Below are 22,685 nucleotides of genomic sequence, written 5' to 3' on the forward strand. Positions count from 1 at the left end.
ATTTAAATTTAATACTCCCAGTACATCAACATTAGTTTGAAAAGGAGCAGACTCTGAAAAATAAACAAATCTCCTTATGTGAAGGAGATTAAGAAAAAACTATTGGGAAAGTGCCAATGTTGTAACTATTAAATGTGATGATGAAATGAGAAATCCCTTATGGTGGTGTATCTCATGTTCTGTGGAGGAAAGATACAGCCCTATGAGTCTTGTTGCTTCTCAATTTAGGTTCCTTTCAGTGCCACAATGTCTCCTGTTCGGCTGCATTCATCCAATCCTAACCTTTGTGGAGACATTGAATTTCAGACTCCACCAAGTCACGTAACGGACCCCCTGGAAAGCTCCACAGACTACATAAAACTCCAAGAAGAATTTTGCCTCATGGCGCAGAAAGGTAATTGAATCTTGCCTTTGTTATTTAAAAAATATGTCCAATAACATGTGGAAATCTATATTAAGTGCAATATTTATCAATTTAAGAATCTCCACTTTTATTTTTTTAAAAAGCACCTCTATAGCCTTTGAGGTTGCAAAGACAGACTTGAGAGTCTGTGACCACAGTCTTATAAAATCTGGACAATGGAAGAGGACTGATCAGGACTTTAGTAGTTGGGATAGGCTGAAGTGCTGTGCATATCTCTTGCTGTTGCCCATAACTAGCAGAGGCAGAAAAAATTACAAAATAAGAACGTGTATGCACACTTCTATCATAGCTCACCATAATTAGCTTTTCTTATTACAGGACTTTTGTGCTGAAAACAAAATTAAATCAAAATTCTCTGCTTATATATGGCCTTGTCTTTGAAAAGTTTTTATTATGCTGGTAGACCAGGGCAGTTTCTAGCACACTGTCAATTCCTTAACAGTCCGATCCTAACTTGAGCTGGAACAGGCAGGCTGAGTGGCCTGCGCTATGTCCAGTGCAACGTAGGTGCCGGCTGGAGGGCAACTCGGGGTAAAGGGATAACACAAATCCAAACAGCCCATGTAAGGCTGCAAGGTCCAGGAGTGGGGGTTAGGATTTGGCTTGCACTGCCTCAGCTGATCCCATCCCTCTGGGCCTGATCTGCTTCCCAGTCCACCCTGCCATCACCCAGAAACACTCCCTACCCACCTCTGTTCCACCCTCCTGCCACCCTTTCCCATCCTCCACGCCAGCCTGCTTCAACCAGCACAAACAAAACCACTCCTGGTCCAGATTCAGTCTCTTGGTGCCAGCGTGGACGTCCATGCTCAAGAGTAATCACAAACGTGCTTTGTGACACATTCGAAACACTCCTGGGCCAGCATAGGGGACCTGCAGTGGCTGAATGTGCACTAAGGATCATGTGGGCCTACTTCATAGTGTGAAGGCTACATATTTAGATGCATCATTTTCAATTTTATCTGGTTTATTTATTAGTAACAGAGTCAAAATATTTCTTTTAAAGTATCCTATACTTTCTAAAACTATTAATTCTCATTCACCTCATCTCGTAGAATTTCTAATACTACTTAAAACTTTAGCTACAGCATATTGTTTTTGTTTGTTGTACATCTGCAAGAAATTTGCTTGCAGATGTACAACAATTAAATTAAATTGTTTAATTTAATTTAAATTAAAATGTAAATTAAAATGTAAATTAAAAATTATTTAATATTCAAGATGGGCAGCTCAGTCCTATCCCCAGTCGCTCCGCTGGGTGCAGCAGCACCAAAATGGCTACCGCTGCATCCAGCAGCACTGCCAGGGCCTTCCCCCAAGTAAGGGCGCAGGGACCAGAATGGGTCTCCCCTATTCTGCACCAGATATTTTGCTGGTGCAGACTAGGGGAGCTCTGTTGATCTTTTCAACCTGACATGGAGCATATGATCTGGCAGAGTAGGGCAGCTGATGGTGATGCTAGCAGAGCCAGGTTATCATGGCGGGGGGGGGGGGCTTGATAAAGAGCTTCCATGGGCTGTATCCTGCCTGTGGGTCTTACGTTTAACACCCCTGAGTTAATCAAACTCAAAACCACAGAATGTGTTCAAAATTCTTAGAAAAAGTGCTGCATATGTTAGTTAAAGGAACTAGAGGACTCTCTCTTAGGGCGGAATCCTAACCCACTTTCCAGCACTGACATAAGGGCAATGCAACTCCGAGGTAAGGAACCAACATTGCCTTACCTTGAGGAGGCCTCTGTGACTGCCCCTAACTGCAGGATGCAGCACATGCCCCACTGGCACAGCTAAGCCAGTGCTGGAAAGTTGGTTAGGATTGCCCTGTACAAATTGTAGAATGCTATTGATGAGTATTTAGGATCAGACTCAATGGTGCTGTTGCTAGTCCAATACAATAACTTGAAGCATTGTACAAGGAGCCAGCCTTCAGACAAACTGTACTGGTGTTCAGAAAGTTACATGTGACACATTGCCACAGACAGGAAAGGGGTAGATCACCATTACTTTCATGGCATTCTATAGGTTTTTTAAGCCTGACATCCATCCTTGGAAAATGATGCCAATTAGTGAGGGTTTCCCAGTCAGAGAGGCCGAGCTGGGCAGTATTCACAGTGGTCCATGCGTGTCAGCTGCTTGTATTTGTACAGTTAATTAAAAACAGCTTGTGCATTTAGAACAACAAAGTGTCAGACAAATGCATTGCCAAGTTGCATGTGTTAATGATGATGGGGCATTGCTCTTGCCAAGTGTTGGCCTGCTTTGTTGTGCATGTATTTTCCCCAGAGCTATTGCTCCTTTTGGGCTCAAAGCTTAAGAGGATTTTAAATGATCGTTCTGCCTTCGGTGTTCTTATAAGACAAAGGCACGTGAATTACAGGTTTATGACATTGTCCTTAGCTTCACTGGAAAATATTTCATGAAACATGCAGTGGGAAAAACATGCCACCAGCTTCTTTGTAGAATGTTATTGAGTGAAATGTTATGTTCCATAATCAAAGTTCCATTTTTTTATATTATTTAATGTAGTGTTAAATAGTTACAGAAAATAAGCTTGGAGATGACTTACAGCTCAGTCCTAACTAAAGTCCCGTACTGCAGTGTAGCAGTGCTGGAATGGCCTCTGCTGTATCCAGCGTGGTTACTGGAGGTAGCCGCCCTGGGTAAGGAGACATTTGTCCAATTGTTCCGCAGTAAGCCCCAGCAGCTGCAATGAGGTTACTCGAGCCAGTGGCAGAAAAATCACTGGTGCAAGTTCAAGCAACCTCATGTTCAGACCTGAGATCAGACGTGAGAGTGGGAATAGGATATGATAGTAGCCACTGCTTCCAATCCCTTCCCTCTCCCAGGCTTGATCCTCCGCTTCTCCGTCCTGTTACACCTCTTCCCTGCCCTCTCCTGCCACTCCACTGGTCCACATGGAGTTTACCTGCTCCAGCACATGCTGGCCCTCCAGTGGTACCATCACAGAACTTCCCGCTTGTGCCATGATCGCCTACACTGTCATAAGGTGCTTTATGGCACATTTGCAACAGTGTAGGCCAGCAGAGTGCTCACTCCACCATTTCTCCAGGCCCTAACATTGTGCTGTTATTTACTACTTTTGAAAGAGATCAATTTAGAACAGAAGGTACAGGTATGATCTGAGGGTATGAGATTCAGCCATCTTGCTGAAAAATTTTGGCATGAGTATAAACTTTTTGCATGTATCCATAGTAATCGCAAATCGGACATATGGACACTCAAAGGGGTAAATATTACTTAGAAAATAAATTTCTCTTTTCTCTCCAGTGCACTCTCTTCTGAAATCTGCCTTCAACAGCATAGCGATAGAGAAGGAGAAGCTTAAGCAGATGGTCTCAGAACAAGACTTCACAGGACACAATACACAGATGACCCGTCTTAGACAATCACTTTCGCAGGTATTCCCTTATATGGCCCGCTGTAGACTGCTTACTTCGAAAATGTTTGTTTCAGTATCTTTCATGCCTCTAAAAGGAGTGCTGGTGTACTGCAGTGAGGCCGGAATGCAGGAGCTTTGTAGTCACAATTCACAGGGTGAGGGAAGAAGATGATAGGAAGAAGAAAATGACATTTATTTCCTTGTTTCTTAGAAGCCTTTCCCTGCTGCGCTATTTAGTGTTAGAGATCAGTTGAAGCTCTGGCTGTCACTGAGGGATTGTAATTGAAGAATGGAAAAGGTGACTTTTTACACTTTCCTTTTGCAGCATTCCTGTGTAGCGCAGAGTGAGGAGTTTTTAAATAGCATGTATTCCACCCCCAACTCTAATCTCCATCATAGTACACTTATACACTTACTGTAAATGGGGCTTAAGTGGCCAGTTGCCTGCCTCTCTCTTTCTCTGACCCTCCCCTTCACTTTCTTTCTTTTTTTCCAAACCAACTGATATTCTAACTTAAGAACCCAGAATATTCCATAGGTCCTAGAAGCTCAGAGAGCTTTTTTGTTTAAAAAAACAAAACACTACAAACCTATATATATATATCTGCATATCCAGGAACTCCTCAGAGTATATAGAAATCTCCAGAGTATATAGAAACCTTCAGAAATCTCTTTTGGATTACTCAATTTTACTTCCAGTCTGCTAGGTATTCAAGGATTGAGTTTGCTATTAGAAGGAATTGCTTCTGTTCTGTAGTTTTGTTCTCATCTCTGTTCCTCTTCATATTGTGTGACCTGTCTTTCTTTGTTACCTGATGCCATCTGTTATGCTTCAACCTTGGTCTCCTTCAATATCCTGTTTCCAAGTACAGGACATCCTTTTTGCAAAAAATTTGCAGCAGCTCCATAATACAGTTCCTATGTTAAGTCTTCAGTTCTGTTGCTTGTTAGTTATATGCCTTTTGATTTTGTATTATCTACAAAATATGTAAGTGACACATTTGTTGGGAGAGAACTACTGCTGTTGTATTATTTTTTAACACCTTGCTATGCAAATTAATGGCCGTATCTCCACACTTTTAAGTTTTTTAATCTTGAAATGACTCGACCAGGTTTAGCATAACCAGGTTAGTTTGCTAAACTGGCTGAGCCATTTAAAGATTTTCAGTAGATACATTATGATAATTAATAATAATTAATAATATTAATGATAAATTTCCTGTTATTGTGCTGTAGCCAAGGACAGCACAATAAATATTTGCTAAATATTTGCTAAATATTACATAATTGTAATGGTAAGAACATAAGAACAGCCCCACTGGATCAAGCCATAGGCCCATCTAGTCCAGCTCCCTGTATCTCACAGCGGCCCACCAAATGCCCCAGGAAGCACACCAGATAACAAGAGATCTCATCCTGGTGCCCTCCCTTGCATCTGGCCTTCTGACATAGCCCATTTCTAAAATCAGGAGGTTGGGCATACACCTCATGGCTTGTACTCTGTAATGGATTTTTCCTGTAGAAACTTGTCCAATCCCCTTTTAAAGGCGTCCAGGCCAGATGCCGTCACCACATCCTGTGGCAAGGAGTTCCACAGACCAGCCACACGCTGAGTAAAGAAATATTTTCTCTTGTCTGTTCTAACTCTCCCAACACTCAATTTTAGTGGATGTCCCCTGGTTCTGGTGTTGTGTGAGAGTGTAAAGAGCATCTCCCTATCCACTCTGTCCATCCCCTGCATAATTTTGTATGTCTCAATCATGTCTCCCCTCAGGCGTCTCTTTTCTAGGCTGAAGAGGCCCAAACGCCATAGCCTTTCCTCATAAGGAAGGTGCCCCAGCCCCGTAATCATCTTAGTCGCTCTCTTTTGCACCTTTTCCATTTCCACTATGTCTTTTTTGAGATGCGGCGACCAGAACTGGACACAATACTCCAGGTGTGGCCTTACCATAGATTTGTACAATGGCATTATAATATTAGCCGTTTTGTTCTCAATACCTTTCCTAATGATCCCAAGCATAGAATTGGCCTTCTTAACTGCCGCTGCACATTGAGTCGACACTTTCATTGACCTGTCCACCACCACCCCAAGATCTCTCTCCTGATCTGTCACAGACAACTCAGAACCCATTAGCCTATATGTGAAGTTTTGATTTTTTGCCCCAATGTGCATGACCTTACACTTACTGACATTGAAGCGCATCTGCCATTTTGTTGCCCATTCTGCCAGTCTGGAGAGATCCTTCTGGAGCTCCTCACAATCACTTCTGGTCTTCACCACTCAGAAAATTTTGGTGTCGTCTGCAAACTTTACAACCTCACTGCTCACCCCTGTCTCCAGGTCATTTATGAAGAGGTTGAAAAACACCGGTCCCAGGACAGATCCTTGGGGCACACCGCTTTTCACCTCTCTCCACTGTGAAAATTGCCCATTGACACCCACTGGTGACGCAAGCCATGGAATTTTGCTTCTAAGATGGTTCCCAAGATGTCTATTTGACAGAGGCTAATTTCAGGATTTGCCTTTTATGAAGAGCCATAGAAGAACATTGGAAAGTGAAAACAATATCTACTAAAATCTCTGAGACTTAACAAAACTCTGAAAAGAAGCTTGCAACTGGCATAAATTTTCACTAGCCTTTGCCTTTCTTTCACAGTCTCAGCTTCTCTGCACCTCTACTAATACTTCTTGCTTCTGCAAGACTTCAGTTTCTGCAACTGGAAAAGAATATTTCAATTAGTGTGGCTCATGTTGTCTTGATTTAAACTGTTACATATTTTGCTGATGCTGTGTTATTCATAGGTGCTTCAAATGCAGAAAGGCTCTAGTGGTTACAGAAGAATAGTTTTAAAGTTGGTGCAAGAAGTAAAAAGAAGAAATGCAAACACTTTGTACTTGGGCAAGGAATATATTAATGCTTTGCTAGGTTGAGTGGAGAAATGATACACATGGGTCGTTTTCTGACATATTTGAGAGGGAGCCAGCTGACAGGAAAAATATCAGCACTTCAAACTCTGCTGATATTGCCACTGCCCTCACAGCTGTGGCGGAAAAGACTTGCGAGAAAAAACACTCCACTGTCACGCTTGCCCCACATTTCATGCAGAACTCTGCTTGCAGTAGAACTCCTTTGGATCTGACCCACTGAACAGGGTTTCTGCCTAATAAATTAAGCCTGACATGCTTTAATTAAACTGATAATCAAACCATGTTTGCTTCATGTTTGCAATTGGCAAAATGTTTTGAGATTGCCAGAAAGTTTCAGATTTTGGCTGTCCAAGTTGCAGCACTTGATTTTTGCAGTTATACCAAGAGGCAGGGATAAGTGGAAAAGCAACCATTAATGTTCTGAACTGCCTTAGGATATAACTAGAGTTGACTTTGAACTCATAAGTTCCACGTCCATGTTAGGAAGCAAATAGTGTTCAGGAAGATAACAAGATGAACTGAAACCATAGGGGAGAGTTAGTACTTTGCCTTGGCTTTAGTACTTTCTGGTACTTCTGCATTTCTGTTCCCAGTTGTGCCCTCCCACCACACTCTGTTTTTAATTTTACGAAAGCTTCAAAACCAGTGGAAACTGTTTTTGCATTCATTAGTGTGTGAGGGACCTGTAGTTGGGATCAGAACTGCAGCAGGGGCAACCCCCCCCCTTTTGCTGCAGTTTCATCACACTCAGACACCACTTGCAATTTCCTTAATTAAAAAATATATACAGAAGTAAAACGTATGTGTTTTAGAGTTGCCCCTTAGGCAGTTGAGTACATTAATAACTACCTTTTTACTTCTTTCTATCTCCTGGTATAAGTACTGGGGACTATTTGAAGAGCATAAATTATTAGCACTCCTGCATGATATATATCAGGGGTGGCCAATCTTTCAGCTTTAGCGCTCCTAGACTTTAACAATTGTGTAAAGAGAGAATTTCAGCAGGCACAGCTTGTCATGACATTTCCTCGGGCACAAAGGTCCCTGCTGAAATTTCCTCGGGCACAAAGGTCCAGGAGCCCTAAAGTTAAAGGTCCAGGAGCCCTAAAGTTGAAATGTTGGTCACCCCTGAAATATAGTGTGTGGAGTGATAGTGGCAATTTCGGTAGTATGCTATTGATAGTCATGAATTATAGGCATGATCCATTAGTATATCAATATCATTCGTGTCATATGAGCTGTGCAAAATATTTGGGAGGGCAAGTGCATTGTTGGGTAAACATAGGGTTACCAGATGCAAATGGGGACAGACTGCCTATACCTTTAACCATTGTATAGAAGAGGGAATTTTGGCAGGTACAGCTCAACATGGAAGGTTTAAAAAGTTGAACCTGGGTTAAAAAAGCTGCACCTGCCAAAATTCTCACTTCTATACCGTGGTTAAAGGTCTAGGCACTTGTATCTAGTAATCCTAGGTAAACATGATTCACAATTTTCTTTTTGAACTTGGGTACAGAAAGTTAATAGAATTCAAATGACACCATACAATACATGCATGGCACTGGAGTTGTGAATGGCAGACCTGGGTTTAAATGTCCAAGTCTCCTTATGGCAAGTGCACCCTGGATTTCTCCTTTTCTCATGTTGTATAGTCTACAGACACAAGGAAAGGCTAGTGGTATATCTGTACAACCAGTAGAGTACCTGATCCTATGTCTGTTTACTTAGAAGTAAGTTCAGTTGAGTTCATACTCCCAAGTAAAAACTAGAATAGACAAGACTGCTGGCTTCTGCCATATCCAGTGTCAGGTAGGAGGATTTATTTCCCCTATACTCCATGTAGTACAAACCCTATCGGGTCTATTCAAATCTGTGCCAGCGAATTGCCACCAACCCTCTCACCAATCTCCCCAACCCTCTCATGCCAGCCGCCCTTGGCTGGTACAAACTTACCCCTGCCAGGCCAGGATCCAGCACAAGGAGGCTGGCACACATCCTTGCGCCAGCCTAGCACAAATGTTTGCAACACTCCTGGGCCAGCGCGAGGGCCTTGTGCTTATCCATCTGTGCACTAGGATTATGCTCTACGTGAAGGATTTCACTCTTAGGGCCAAACTAAGTGTGATGCAGGAAATACGTGAGCATTTTCCTGGTATTTTTATAAAAAACTGAAATGTAGCCCTGGGAGCTGACAATTTAATTGGAGCAACAGAGGTGGGGCGCTTAACTCTTTCTCCATGGGTCATCTTTCAAATCAAAGTTGCACACCCTTTGAATTTTTTTCATAAGGAAAAATATAAGGGAATTTGTATATTTTCCTTTGTAAACAGGAAAACAATTGGGGGTGATTTTGATTAAAAAAAATTAATGGTAAGGAAAGTGTTAAGAACCCCTTTGCCTCTACCAGTGTTCCCATCACAACTGTAGTCTCCCACAGCTGAATTTCATTAAATAAGACTCCTTATTTAATTTCATTAAATAAGACTCATCTCCCACATCTTGTCCAGTTTAGCTATGACTTCTAATCTTTTGCAGCATCACCAAACTATCAGTCCCATTATGCTTAGGAGGGAAGCCATGTTAGGTTAAAAGATTGAGTTAAAATTGATATACATTAGTAGTGGAAATATACATTTAAAAAAACAAAAACTTCAAGTCATGCCACTAATGTCAGAGAATTAGTCTCTGAAAAGTACCATTCATAGTACTCAGTACAAAAACAATGTGGTTCTGGCCAGAGTATGGGGAACAACAGTAATTTAACTCTATTTTATGCTGTCTTGTGCATATGAAATTAAATATTCAATTTTTGTTATTTTAAGGCTCTCAACCAGAATGCTGAACTAAGGAGTCGCTTGAACAGAATACATTCAGAGTCTGTTATTTGTGATCAGGTTGTCAGTGTAAATATTATCCCTAGTCCTGATGAGGTAAGACTTTGGCATTGCTCTAATGGACTTAAAATAGTCAAATCCCACTAATTTGTACTGCTGAGTAAATCATTCTGTTCACCAAAGCTGGCAAACTGTGGGTCAAGTTAATTTTAGATCACTTTTCAGTAGCAGTTATAAAAGTAATGAGCGTGATAAAAGTTTGTGTGAAATTCCCTTTGGAAAACCCCCCTTAAGTCCCTGAGAAGGGCAGAGTTTTGCATATTCAAAGAGCAGGAATTAGCCAGTTTCTAGTGTATGTCATTGGGCAAGTAGCTGAGAACCCAATGCTTTGGATTTTGAAAGACAGCAGTGAAGTATTTTTATCCTTGTATTAGCACTGCTGTTCTTTTTGCTACTTTGCCCAAGTAGTTTCATGGAAGTCAACATTTCTCACCTAAAATATGGCCAATAGCCAACCATAATCATTAGTTAAACTTTTTAAGGACCTGTTTTCTTTCCTTCCATATCTTCACTTGGCATCTGTTGAGCAGCTTCATGCAGGAGAATTGCTTCCAAATTAGACTAAAGTAAACTTTAAGACGTATGAGAACTTTCATATCTACATGCCTTACCAAATTGTTTGCATTTTACTATATATTTTCTTCCCTCTCATATTTACATTAAGTGGATCTTTCCACATTTTTTTGCTGCATTTCTACCATTTTACAACTAACATTACCATGTGTTTTGCTGATTATCCTTTACAGTGTGGGAAAAAACAAACAAGAAAACATGCATTTGTTTCAGCTTCTTTCATTTGTTGCCAGCTCTGTAGAATGAGATACTGAAGAACATTTGCACAATATAAGTGGATCAAATTGCTGTTTAAAAGTGACTTTGTGTTACAGAGGCAGGGGTAGGAAATGTCTTCCTACAAAGGAAAATCCTGTGTTTTACCCCTCTGTCCTTTGAAATGTTTTTAAAAGAGATGTGCCTTCCAGGGCTGTAGAAGAGAGCACTCATCCTTTAAAGCAAAGCAATATTTCAGCCTTTTTGAAATACAGTAGAAGGATGCTGCAGAAGCGTGGTGCACATGATATAGCGGGGAAGTGCTTGTGAAAGGTGCCAAAACTGCAGGGCATGATTAGGGGGTTGTATCTTTTGTCAGACATAATGTTACAAGCACTCACAGGTGCCTCACAGCAATGTTAAGAACACTGTGTAAAACTTTTCCCATAAGAGGCGGTACAGCCTGGAGGGTGTATCCCCTGCAACAACAGTTACCAAGATAATACGTTACTACAGTCAGTGCTACACACCCTTAAGGTAGCCTTCCAGAATAGCCACTCTTCCCCTAAGTTCTGTTTCAGATACACAGGCTCATGAGGACTTCCTTGTCCCTTCTCTGTGCCAAGATTGGAGGGGGAGGGAGGCAAAAAAATCAACCAAGAAGCAAAGCTTCTACTGCATCTTGACTGGGCATATTCCTGGGTTGTGTCTGGCATGTGTGAGCTCTCAGGCTCTGCACAGTGTTTGGAGTTTGTAGCCAGTGTATTTGCATTAATGCATTTGTGTGTGTGCCTGTGTTTTTTTTCTTCAGACAGGTGATCAGATCCATGTCAGTCTACCACTCTCCCAGCAAGTGTCAAATGAGAGCAGGCTCTCAATGTCTGAATCAGTTTCTGAATTCTTTGATGCTCAAGAGGTGCTTCTGTCAGCAAGCTCATCAGAAAATGAGGTCAGGGAAAAAAGAACCTATGTATTTATTCTGAGGTGTCCTTTGTAATTACAGTACCTTTAAGATCAGGTCATGTTGACATGCAATTATTGAACTTTTGACTTGGTTAGAAAGGTTTGAACATGAAGGTGGCAGTTCCCACTGTTCCTGGTATATATTTGTGTCCTGTGCACCATAGAACATAACATTTTCCTGTATGAATATTTTGGGCTGGGAAGTGGGAAAGCTGTACTTTTTATATAGTTTCTTCTTTCCCTTTATCTTGTGATCTGGCAAGGAAGTACTAAAAGCACTTTGACTAGCAAATTAACAGCCCAATCCTTTGGGCACCTACCACAACCAGAACGAGCATTTCAGTGGCGCTAGTCACTTTCCAGGTGCCATAAAAGGTGACACACCAAAGCACACAGACTGGCCAACATAGTGAGTGGCTTGCTCCATGTGCCAATGGGCAACAGACACCTGCCAGCACAATTAAGTGTGTTCCGGAAGTGAGAGGGAGGTGGGGGGTGGGCTGAATAGGGTGGTGACAGGAGAGGGGAGTGTATCAAGACCTGGGTGGTTTTGGCAGCAGCCAAATCCTAACCCCCTCCCCGGCCTTGATCCCCTGACCTGAGTCCATGAGGACTTGTGCCAGATATAGAGCGGGTGCAGGTCCAAGTACACCCGGCAGCCTGGCACAGGCTTACCCTGTGGAAGGAAACAAATGTTAAAATTTCCCTGTGGGGTACAGCAGGTGCCATGCTGGGAGTTGCATTGGATTGAGTTTTAAAATATTTTTAAAATATTTTCTGTACAAGGAAAGAAAATTGCCTGAAAATTCAGTGTTATGACTTTTTTGGTAAGCTGCAGTTGCTGCATTTGTGTGTCACTAGGCTGACACATGAAACTTGCATTTATATATCATGTTTAAGTTCAATGTGCTGAAAATGTTTATGCTGCCCTCATGGTAATACTAGGAAGTAGGTCACCTTCTATTCCCATTTTACAGTTGAGGAACTGAGGTGCAAAAACCCAGCCAGTGAGACTGAGTGATTCTAACTTGCTTTCGCCATGTCCAGTGCAGAGCTTACTCTGGGTCTCATGAGCACAGTAAATAAATGCAGCAGAGCTGCCTAAATTCACAAAGTTTTAAATACAGGGGGCCCCCATATCAGCGGATGCTGTATCCACAGATTCAGTTTTCTGCTGATTGGGTCCAGGCCCCCGCCCCCTCGCATGAGCTTGGCAGGCCAAATAATGCGATTTATGGTTTCGCTGGGCCTCCCAATGCCTTATACGTATAAGGCATTAAAAATGTCACTTCCAGTTTCTTCATGAAATTGGAAGTTGCGTTATTTGGCCTGCTGAGCTCTTTCTGAACTGAACGGACATCCTCAGCCTCTGCTGAGCTCAGAAGCCCTTACAGAGGTGAGGGGAGCAGAGACAGCCCATATCCAAGGTTTCAGCTGTCGGTGGGGGTTTCCGGAACAGAACCCCTGTAGATAAGGGGGCATGCCTGTATACAGTTGTGAGTTTGCTTCATTATGTTAACTAATATATCTTCAGCATACATTTGGTTCCTGGTTTTCAGATTGGTGGTATTGGAAAGAAAGCCCCGGGTTCCAATCCCCATGTGAACATAAATTCACTGGGTGACCTATGACCAGTCTGAGACCCTAACTGATTTCAGGTTATTGTTGGGGGAGAGGGAGATATAATCTCATTTGTACAATTCTTGTAATGAGGGCAGAATACAAATAATAGTGCTACTACTGCAAAGACATGTCTTCTTTTGGCAAAGAAGTGTTTCTGTTTTGATGACTTCACAGGTGGATTTTACTTTCCTATTTAGTTTCTGAAATTTTTTCTCATATCATGTTGATCAGGCTGCGATAGAGCTTACTTGCTGGACAACACAATCCTATGCATTCAGTAATAAGTCCCATGAGACTTACTCCCAGAAAAATATGTATAGAATTGCAGCCTAAGGGCCGAATCCTATCCAATGCAGTCGCAATGCAGCCCCTACATAAGGGAACAAATGTTCCCTTACCTTCAGGCCACAGTGACTCCCTCCCCACCACAGGATGCAGCGCATGCCTCAGTGGCACGGCTGCACAGGCACTAGAAAATTGGATAGGATTGGTCCCTCAGTCATCTAATTAAACAAATGTGTTTTATATAGCTTGCTTATGTTCTTTTTCCCCACACCATGGGCAGCCCAATTCTAACCTGCAGTGGAATAGGCAGACCAACTGGCCTGCGCCATATCCAGTGCAGGTTAGGAGGTAAAAGGAGCATAACTTAGAGTAGGGGTGCCCAAACCCCGGCCCGGGGGCCACTTGCAACCCTTGGGGGCTCCCAATCCGGCCCTCAGGGAACTCCCAGTCTCCAATGAGTCTCTGGCCCCCTGGAGACTTGCTGGAGCCCATGCTGGCTCGACGCAACTGTTCTCAGCATGAGGACTGTTTGACCTCTTACCTGAGCTGTGGGATGGGGGCTCCCTCCACTACTTGCTGTTTCACATCTGTGATGCAGCAGTGGCAGCAAAGGAAAGGCTGGCCTTGCTTTGTGCAAGGCATTTTATAGGCCTTGAGCTACTGCAAGACCTTCATTCATTCATATAAATCCCATCTCTAATCATTTATGCAAAATTGAATCAAATTTTAAATGTAAATTAATTCTTTTTTTCCCAGCCCCTGACACAGTGTCAGAGAGATGATGTGACCTCCGCTGGCAGTGCACAGCTTTCCAGCCACAGTCCTAGCAGGAGTGCTACATAGTCTAGCAAAGAGACTGCCGCGCCAGCAGGGCTCTTATTGTGCTGGCATACCTGAGCATGCCAGCGCAACAGGCCTGCAGGATTGAGCTGTTAGTTGGACACCCTAAATTTGGACACCCCTGACTTAGAGTGAGGGTACTTATGTTCTCTTACCCCAAGTAATGCCCCAGTCACCTCAATGGGACTACTTGGATCTGCACCAGCAAAATCTCTGGTGAAGGTCCGAACAGCCGGGTGTAATGCTGGGCTGCTCAGGAGGGGGGTTAGGATTCGGCCTAAGTGACAGAGGCCAGTCCCACCCCCCACCAGGGCACAGTGCACCCACTGGCTCTCCCGCCCTCCCCCCCCAAATGCCTCTATTTTGCCCTCCTACTGCCTTCCAAACCCCCTGCACTGGCTGCCCTTGCTCAGCTCCAACTCATCGAATCCAGGCGAAGCAAAGGCTGAATGTGGCTTTTGCAGGCTAGTGCGCATTCTTGCTGGTCCAGCCAACTCTTCTTGAAGCACAAACATGTCTTTGCACATGGCATGTTTGCAACACTCCTGGACTGGCACAAGGGACTTGCACTGGCCAAAGAGAGTATTGAGATTGCACTTTGTGTCTAATGCTTGTGTCTAATGTTAGCCAATTCAGGGTTTCCCTTAGTTGAGGTGTAGGGCAAGCTGGAGCTCTGGAAAACTAGTGGGAGAATAAGGACAGGTTGACTGAGAAGGCAAAATAACTGCAGAGGATATTCAGAGAAGTGAGGAGAGAACATATATCACAGGAGCCTTGAATTTCTGAAGACAGCTATTGACATTCATGCAATTGATTTAGAATGACAATCACGATTGTCATTTAATCCCTTCATTTTCTTCTTTAGGCTTCCGATGATGAATCATACATCAGTGATGTGAGTGATAACATATCTGAGGACAACACAAGTGTTGCAGACAACATTTCTCGACAAAGTATGCCTTTTTAAGAAAACATTTTAGAAAATAGTATTCTTTTTAGGTTGCATTTTCAGCACTTTTTCAGTACAAATGTATTTTGGACAAATGGAATTGTGAGAGTTTGTTCTAGTGTAAGGGTGCACCCAGCACATCTCAAATTATTTTGTTATTCAATTTACATTTTTACTAATTCAGGTGGGCTGTATCTATTTCTGTGTTAATCACAGAAAATTATTTATATCTTCTTTTAATTAAATGTTTTCCTTTTAACACAGTTTCCATTAATCCTCTTTTGCACTCTGCATCCCATAGCATACTCTCTCTGCACCAACACAAGTCTCTAAACCTTTTTTTCTGTTAATTCTTACTCTCTCACTCCACTGCCTTGGTTCCTATAGTTCCTTTTGAAAATAGTTTTTCCATTTTGTGTTGTTTAAAGGACATTGTAATTGTTTTTATACATGCATATATGTGTAATGCTCAATTAGATCCTGAGACAATTTCAGATATAAAAGGTGGTGCCAATGCCACCATATATCCCGGAATCCCTTGGAGCAATGTGGGTATAGCCACACAGGAATTCCCCCATCCCATCCTCTTTTGATTGGTTTTGGTGGACTATAAACAATGTATGTTTAGAATTCTACCAGGAAAGACACAAATTTGGAAGGATCTGTAGCTGACTGGCCTGGCAGACCTTTTGTTGTGGAGGTCTGCACTAAAGGAAGTGTAGTTGAATTCAGACTTTCAGCCCAATACTATTGGGCAGTGGTGTGATGGATGCAGGGCCACCGGTGCGTTGTCCACTGCATCCAGTGCACTATCTGGAGACAAGTCCAGTTAGGAAAGGAAAAAAGGGGGCAAAACTGACCTTTGCGTCAGTATTTGCATGGTCCCCGACGAGACTCCTCATTTCTATGCCAGCTTTGTTGCTAGCATAGCTCTGAGGAGTGTCCAGGCTGGGACAGAAGTTTGGGTTATGGCAGATGCCCCTGCCACTACAGTCTGCCCCATCCCACTCCAATCTCCATCCCAATCCCCACCTCTCTGCTGGTAGAACCCTGCTGGAAGCCACCACTGGCAATGCACAGCTTTCCAGCCACTGTCCTAGCAGGAGTGCTACATAGTCTAGCAAAGAGACTGCTAGACTATATATATATATTTCAATGGAAGGATTCCAATTCATAGTAATCTGTTTTCTCCTCCAGTACTTAATGGTGAACTTACAGGAGGTGCTTTCAGAAATGGACGACGGACATGTCTCCCATGCCCCTGTCCTGATACAAGTAACATCAATCTGTGGAATATCTTGCGGAATAATATTGGAAAGGATCTATCCAAAGTCTCTATGCCTGTAGAGCTTAATGAACCTCTAAATACTTTGCAACACCTGTGCGAAGAACTAGAATATAGTGAACTTTTGGACAAGGCTGCTGAATCCGATGACCCCTATGAACGCATGGTAACAAACCTAGTACAATGTTGCATGTTCCAGTATTTTGCTTACTCTCTTCTATAGTTATAATAGGGCACATATATTTGTGCATCTACTATTCTTGTCCATTTACCTAATGGGGGTGGTGGTACCAATAAAGCTGAATGCTGAAAAGAAAAAAGAAAATATTGTTTTGCCAGTTCTGAGAATTAGCATCCCCAAATCAAGCTGCTGGATGAACTAGATGGAGAGAGAGCACTCCATTGCCGTAGTCTTATATGGTTTCTGATTACCTGATGCAGAGTCATTGTCTAAACTTTATGCAATATGCTTCAGGTGAAAACAGAGGAGGAAGTATCAGACAAGATAAGGAGACACTGCCTCCCTCCACATTTTGTTTCCTTCTTCTCAGAGATCATATGCCTCTTCTTTGTTTCAGGCAGCAGGAGAGACATGTATATGCATATGAAGATTAGCTCCAGTATACAAGAAACAGAGAGAATCACTGAGCTGAATCCTATGATCTTCCTCCAAAGGAAGGACTCCTAGGTCTGGAATAAGACTTCTTGTTCCAGACCAAGGGAGTCCTTCCTCTAGAGGAATCCACCTTTATCCAGAGGAAGAAAGCCTTAAGATCTAACCTTGTTGTGTATACACGAGCCCTACACAAACGCCTTTACTTTAGCGGCTACCAAACAGTCGCCGCTAAAGTGAGTAGTCCCATTGCGGGACTGCTTCCCTTACTTGGGGGAAGGGGACAAACGTCCCTTTCTCCCAAGGAGCCTCTTGCGGTAGCGCAGGATGTGCTGGATCTGGTGGGAGTCCTCCGTGGAGCCGCTGGGTCCTGCAGCTTTGGGCAGCTCAGGATTGGGCTGCCCAGCACAGATTTAACACGATATCAGAGCAAATAAGCAATAATTGTTGTAAATGTTATTTTTTATGCATTTGTGGTTTTTTCATTAGGTCCTTGTAGCTGCCTTTGCAACTTCAGGATATGCTTCCACTTATTACAGAGCTGGAAGCAAGCCTTTTAACCCTGTGCTTGGTGAGACTTATGAATGTATTCGAGAAGACAAAGGATTTCGATTTTTTTCAGAGCAGGTAAAACTCTATTCCAGAAGTGACTGGCCCCTCAGTACTGCTGTCATTTCAGTGTATATATAAGCTAAGGTGTTGAACCTGACTTAAGAGAGTTTTTTGATATGGATGTAAACATAGATATTTTAAAACTAACAGCCCAATCCTGGGGTGGGTGGGTCCCAAAATGTCTCCTCCAGATAAAGGAACATTTGTTCTGTTGCCCAGGGGTGAGATCTCACTGCCCTGTTGGGTCTAAACTATACAACTGGTGCATGTCCTAGTGGACCTGGAAAGGCGAATCAAGGCTGTGAAGGGGATTAGGATATTGTTGGCACTGCTATCACTGATACCAACCCCTTCCCAACCTTGATTTGCCCTCCTTCCTGTTCCTTCCCCGCCCTGTTCTCCCTGCCTCTCCCCTGACCCCCATGCTGACTTATTGATGCCAGAGGTCATCAATAGGCTGCTGGTGCACAGTCATGGTCACTTGCTGCTTGTAGCAACAGCCCAGCTACACTAAATGGCATGTTGGCAACAGCTGTAAAGAATCTTGCACTGCCAGAATGCTAGTTCTGGCAGTGCAAGGGCCTCACACGATTGGGCCAAGAAATTATTTTTAAAGCATTGTTCATTATGGAACTAATAACCTAAATCGGTTTTGCAATAATATTGTCCACCAGAACTCCCAGTGGATTAAAAAAAAATCAGTGGATACCAAATCAGTGGAAAAATAGCTTTAAAGACTCACTTCCATGTTTCTTGCTCCTCCATTGTCACCCCAGAATGCATTGGTATAGACACTATACCACATTCAGCCACTCGATGGGGTGAATAATGAAATCTAGTGGAACGAAGTTATAATTATTTAACAACTGAAAGGTAGGAAATTGGATTTTGGTGCTTTTTTTCCTTGCTACAATGCATTTAAATGTGAACCTTGATATCAGTGGTGAGTCAAATCAGTAGATACCAAATCAGTGGATACCAAGGTCCTACCTGTACTTTGTACACCTTCGTAGTTTTTTTGTGGTTCTATGTAAGGTAACTGATGATGAAAATGACCCTGATGATTATACTGATGATGAAAATGAAAATCTTTTACATTTTTTTTTGTAGCATTCCTTGCCATTCTGATTTTTTTTTTCCAGGTTAGCCACCACCCACCCATTTCTGCCTGTCACTGTGAATCAAAGAATTTTGTGTTTTGGCAAGGTATACATTTTACTTCAAGTTAGAGACTTTTTAAAAGAGACTTCAGTTTATAATTACATGTTTCATTTTCTGCTTTGGAATTTAACTGAAAAAGATTAAGGTAACTATGATGACTGCTTGCTTTGAGGTAGCCTCAGTTTATTTGACAATGAGAAATGAGAAAGTTAATTTTCTGCCTTCAAAATAGCATAATAAACTTGTTCAGAAAAGGCCTGAGTTAGATTGCATGATATGTTCAGCAAATAAATAAGACCCAGGGCTTCAGCAATTTATGGCATTCTAAGTGTTTGCTTTGTTGTTGTAGATATCAGGTGGAAAAACAAATTCTGGGGCAAATCAATGGAAATCCTGCCAATTGGGACACTGAATGTGACACTTCCAAAGTAAGCAGTTTTCTCTGTCGCTTCCTTCTGTGCTCCTTCTTCATTCTAGAATTGCAGCCCATTGAACTACTTTAACCATTTCAAGTCACAGGTGACCACTGAGAGATAATGTAGCAGACCTGAACCCAGAAAAGGCGCAGACACAACTTACTGATGATAAGGAACAGGAACCCCATTCGCAGCTGTTGCTAGATGCTGCAATTGTGTGTGCTTAAGTACTTATAAAAATTGGGCTAGATATTCATGGTATATTCTTGACATGTGATGTTTCAGCATTGTGAATTCTTATATTGCAAATCAAGGAAAGATTGTTCAAATACTTAAAAGTCTGGGCAACTTATTAGCCTGACCTACCTCACAGGGTTCTTGTGAGGATAAAACAGGCCTTTTATAAAACATTGTGAGACTCAGTGCCACCACAGTGGGTGAATACTAGTGGTACCCTGCAAAAAGATAGTAGTCTGTAATCCAAATTGATCTTCATTATACAGGACTATAATGTTCACAGAGCTTCGTTAAGGCTGTACAGTGGAGCAAATTTTATCCACATGGAATATCCACAAAAGAGGACAATAATCGGTCATAAACGGTCTGGAATTAGGACGTGTGTAGGACACTCTGCTTCCATATGGACCTGCTCATCCATTAGGATAATTTGGTGATCCTGCTCCAGTTGCCCTGGCTTTCAGAAGTGTGGGACAGGGCCTTCTCAGTAGTAGTACCAGGTGATGGTATGCCCCCCTCAGGTGAATTTGGCAGGCACCCACATGACTGGCATTTAGACTTTTGTGAAAAACATTTTTATTCATCCAGGATTTTGGGAGCCTTTGATCAGTGGTGGTGATATTTATGGCTATTGGCTGTTCTTGGCTGCTGTAGGGTTCCTGTTCAGTTATTGTTTTGTCATATTGTGCCTTGTTTTTCATAGATTTTTTGGATAGATTGTAAGCAGTCTTGGAGACCTGAAATAGCAAAAATTTGAAGTACTAATTAGTATCGAGATGCTTCTCAATTTAACCAGTCAAATATAGCCGATTAACCACATCTTATTTGTAAAGAGGTGTTTGAAAATGGTGTTATTAATTTTACTCAAAAGTAAGCCCAGTATATTCAATAAAGCTTAGGCTGTAATTCTATCTTACTCACCAGAAACAATCACCTTTGCATGTTTAACCAAGGTCAGATGGTTCTGTGAAGTCATGTTCTGTAAAGCCAAGAACTTTCCTCCTGCTTCTTTATCATAGCTGCTGTAGAAAAACCTGACTTTTAAAAAGTAATTGCTGTTACATTGCTTTAATTTCTTTATTTTTAAAATTTTGTTCTGATATTTTTAGGTGTTATACCTCTAAACTTATCCTGCTGTTCCAGGATAAAGACCAAAGAGAAAAACACTGTTCAGGGAACTGTTCATATTTATAGAAACCTTGTCTAACATTGTTAAAACTTATCGTGATTTATTACAATTTTTAAAAAAATTACTTTTCAGGACAAGACAATACGTTGACAAATTTGTTGTAATTAGCATAAATTACAGACCTGTCAATTTCTTCTTTTTTATTGTTCTGCAGAAGTAAATACTCTAGAACAGTGGTTCCCAAATTCCTACAAGGGAGTTGGGAACCACCTGAGTAGGTGCAGGAGTGGGCTAAGGCAATGACATGATCCCCAGGATCCTGCTGCTGTGAGAACATAAGGGGGGTTTCCTTGCCGCCTACAAGCAGCACTGGCATCCTGGGCCTTCAAGCAGCGGCATGAACCTGGAGTTCCAGTTGCTTTTTTTGAGGCTTGGGGAGCCCTGCAGAGACGTCCATGGGGCTCTCCACGCTGTCCGGATGACAGAGCTACCTGTAGGAGGTAAGGGAATCTTCCCTTCTTTTCCCTGCAGATCGTGTCACTGCCTTACTGGGGATCATGTTATTTCCCCCCCCCCTTAAAGGGGCATAGGCCACTGCTTCTGAGGCTGGTGGGTCGCAACCCACCAATTTGAGAACCACTGCTCTAAAAATGCTTGAGTATTTTGACCAGTTATTGAATAATTGACCAGTTGATTGAATAACTTCAAAAATATATATATATTGAAACCAAAAGACACTGTAGAAAAAAATATGACTTTGCTTATTATGTATTTATCTAAACCATTTAAATGAAGTTTGGGCAACTTTTTTTCAAAAGGGTATTATTAATTTGTATGTGAAAAGGCAGTGATTTGGGATAGGGTAATATTGAAGAATAGCCATTACACTTACACTGTTTTTCCAGGTATGGTGATTGCTTTGTATGGAACAAAGTCACTACTTGCATACACAACATCCTTAGTGGAAGGCGATGGATAGAACATTATGGAGAAATAACCATCAGAAATACAAAAAGCAGTGTCTGCATTTGTAAACTTACGTTTGTCAAGGTAACTTTTATTCTCACCATAAATAGTCAATTCATGCAATTGGCAACCCTCACACAATGGCCTTCAGGAGTACACAGGGGCCTCTGGCAGGCTGATGACCTAGCCGTGATTGGTAGAGGTACCAGTTGTATGAGTCAGTTCTTCGGTGTGGAAGATGGGTACATGGCCCTCTTACAAGCCTCCTGAGATCATGCAATTTATTTATTTATTTATAAATTACTTTTCCAAAGCTCAGAGTGGTGTACAATTAATACAGTAAACCATATCTCATAATTAAAAACATATAACGGAAGCAATAATAAAGTAATAAAAGTCCAAGGTTTTCATCTTCCACATGACATCAGTTTGAAGACGGTCCTACTAGTTCCACCATTAGTGGATATAGGGCACAATCCTAACCCCTTATGTAAGTACTTTCCAGCACTGGCATGGCAGTGCCAATGGGACATGTGCTACCTCCTGCAGTTGGGTGTCACTCACGGAGGCCTCCTCAAAGTAAGGGAATGTTTGTTCCCTTACCTCAGAGCTGCATTGCCCTTATGTCAGTGCTGGAAAGCACTGACATAAGGGGTTAGGATTGCACCCTAAATGATTGGTAGTGATGTGAAAGTCCTTAAAAAAAACAAGAAATTGGAGATAGAAGATGTAACTGGGATTTCTTCCCCAGTTGGGGAAGCTATTGGAAGCTATTGGAAGCAATAGGTGGAAGCTATTGTCTTCCACCTGCCAAACGGACAATTTGGAAAGACAGAAAGTGATCTATAAAATGCTTTGTCTTGTATTTAAAAGCAAAATAATTTTATATAAAAGCATCTAATTACTATTTCCCTTCAGTTTTCATAATGCTTTAAAATATTGATTATTTTTATTGAAATAGTAAATATTTAAAAAAATATCTTTTCAGGTGAATTATTGGAATTCCAATGTAAATGAAATTCAAGGTGTTGTCATGGACCAAGAAGGAAAGGTGGTGCATCGTCTCTTTGGAAAGTGGCATGAAGGACTATACTGTGGGGTTGGGCCTTCAGCAAAATGTATATGGAGACCAGGTAGAAATGTATTGATTATACAATTAAGCACTTCTTGGGCAGAGAATTGGTGAATGTAC

General features: G+C 42.0%; 1 protein-coding gene across 7 annotated transcripts in view; it reads left to right on the top strand.

Moving 5' to 3' along the window:
- The window catches only part of OSBPL6 (oxysterol binding protein like 6), a 125,579-nt gene that overhangs the window by 97,240 nt on the left and 5,654 nt on the right, over positions 1-22,685 (top strand). For 4 of the 7 annotated variants that reach the window (XM_066612326.1, XM_066612327.1, XM_066612328.1 and 1 more), the window contains 11 exons: positions 229-394; positions 3,712-3,842; positions 9,575-9,682; positions 11,226-11,363; positions 14,991-15,078; positions 16,272-16,525; positions 17,462-17,599; positions 18,727-18,790; positions 19,095-19,173; positions 21,433-21,577; positions 22,482-22,626. In XM_066612326.1, the coding sequence (XP_066468423.1) occupies positions 229-394; positions 3,712-3,842; positions 9,575-9,682; positions 11,226-11,363; positions 14,991-15,078; positions 16,272-16,525; positions 17,462-17,599; positions 18,727-18,790; positions 19,095-19,173; positions 21,433-21,577; positions 22,482-22,626 (1,456 nt within the window). The remainder of the gene's footprint in view (positions 1-228; positions 395-3,711; positions 3,843-9,574; positions 9,683-11,225; positions 11,364-14,990; positions 15,079-16,271; positions 16,526-17,461; positions 17,600-18,726; positions 18,791-19,094; positions 19,174-21,432; positions 21,578-22,481; positions 22,627-22,685) is intronic. The other 3 variants (XM_066612329.1, XM_066612331.1, XM_066612332.1) reach the window with 1 other exon arrangement.

This window comes from Tiliqua scincoides, chromosome 1 (assembly GCF_035046505.1).
Source record: "Tiliqua scincoides isolate rTilSci1 chromosome 1, rTilSci1.hap2, whole genome shotgun sequence".
NCBI classification, from domain to species: Eukaryota; Metazoa; Chordata; class Lepidosauria; order Squamata; family Scincidae; genus Tiliqua; species Tiliqua scincoides.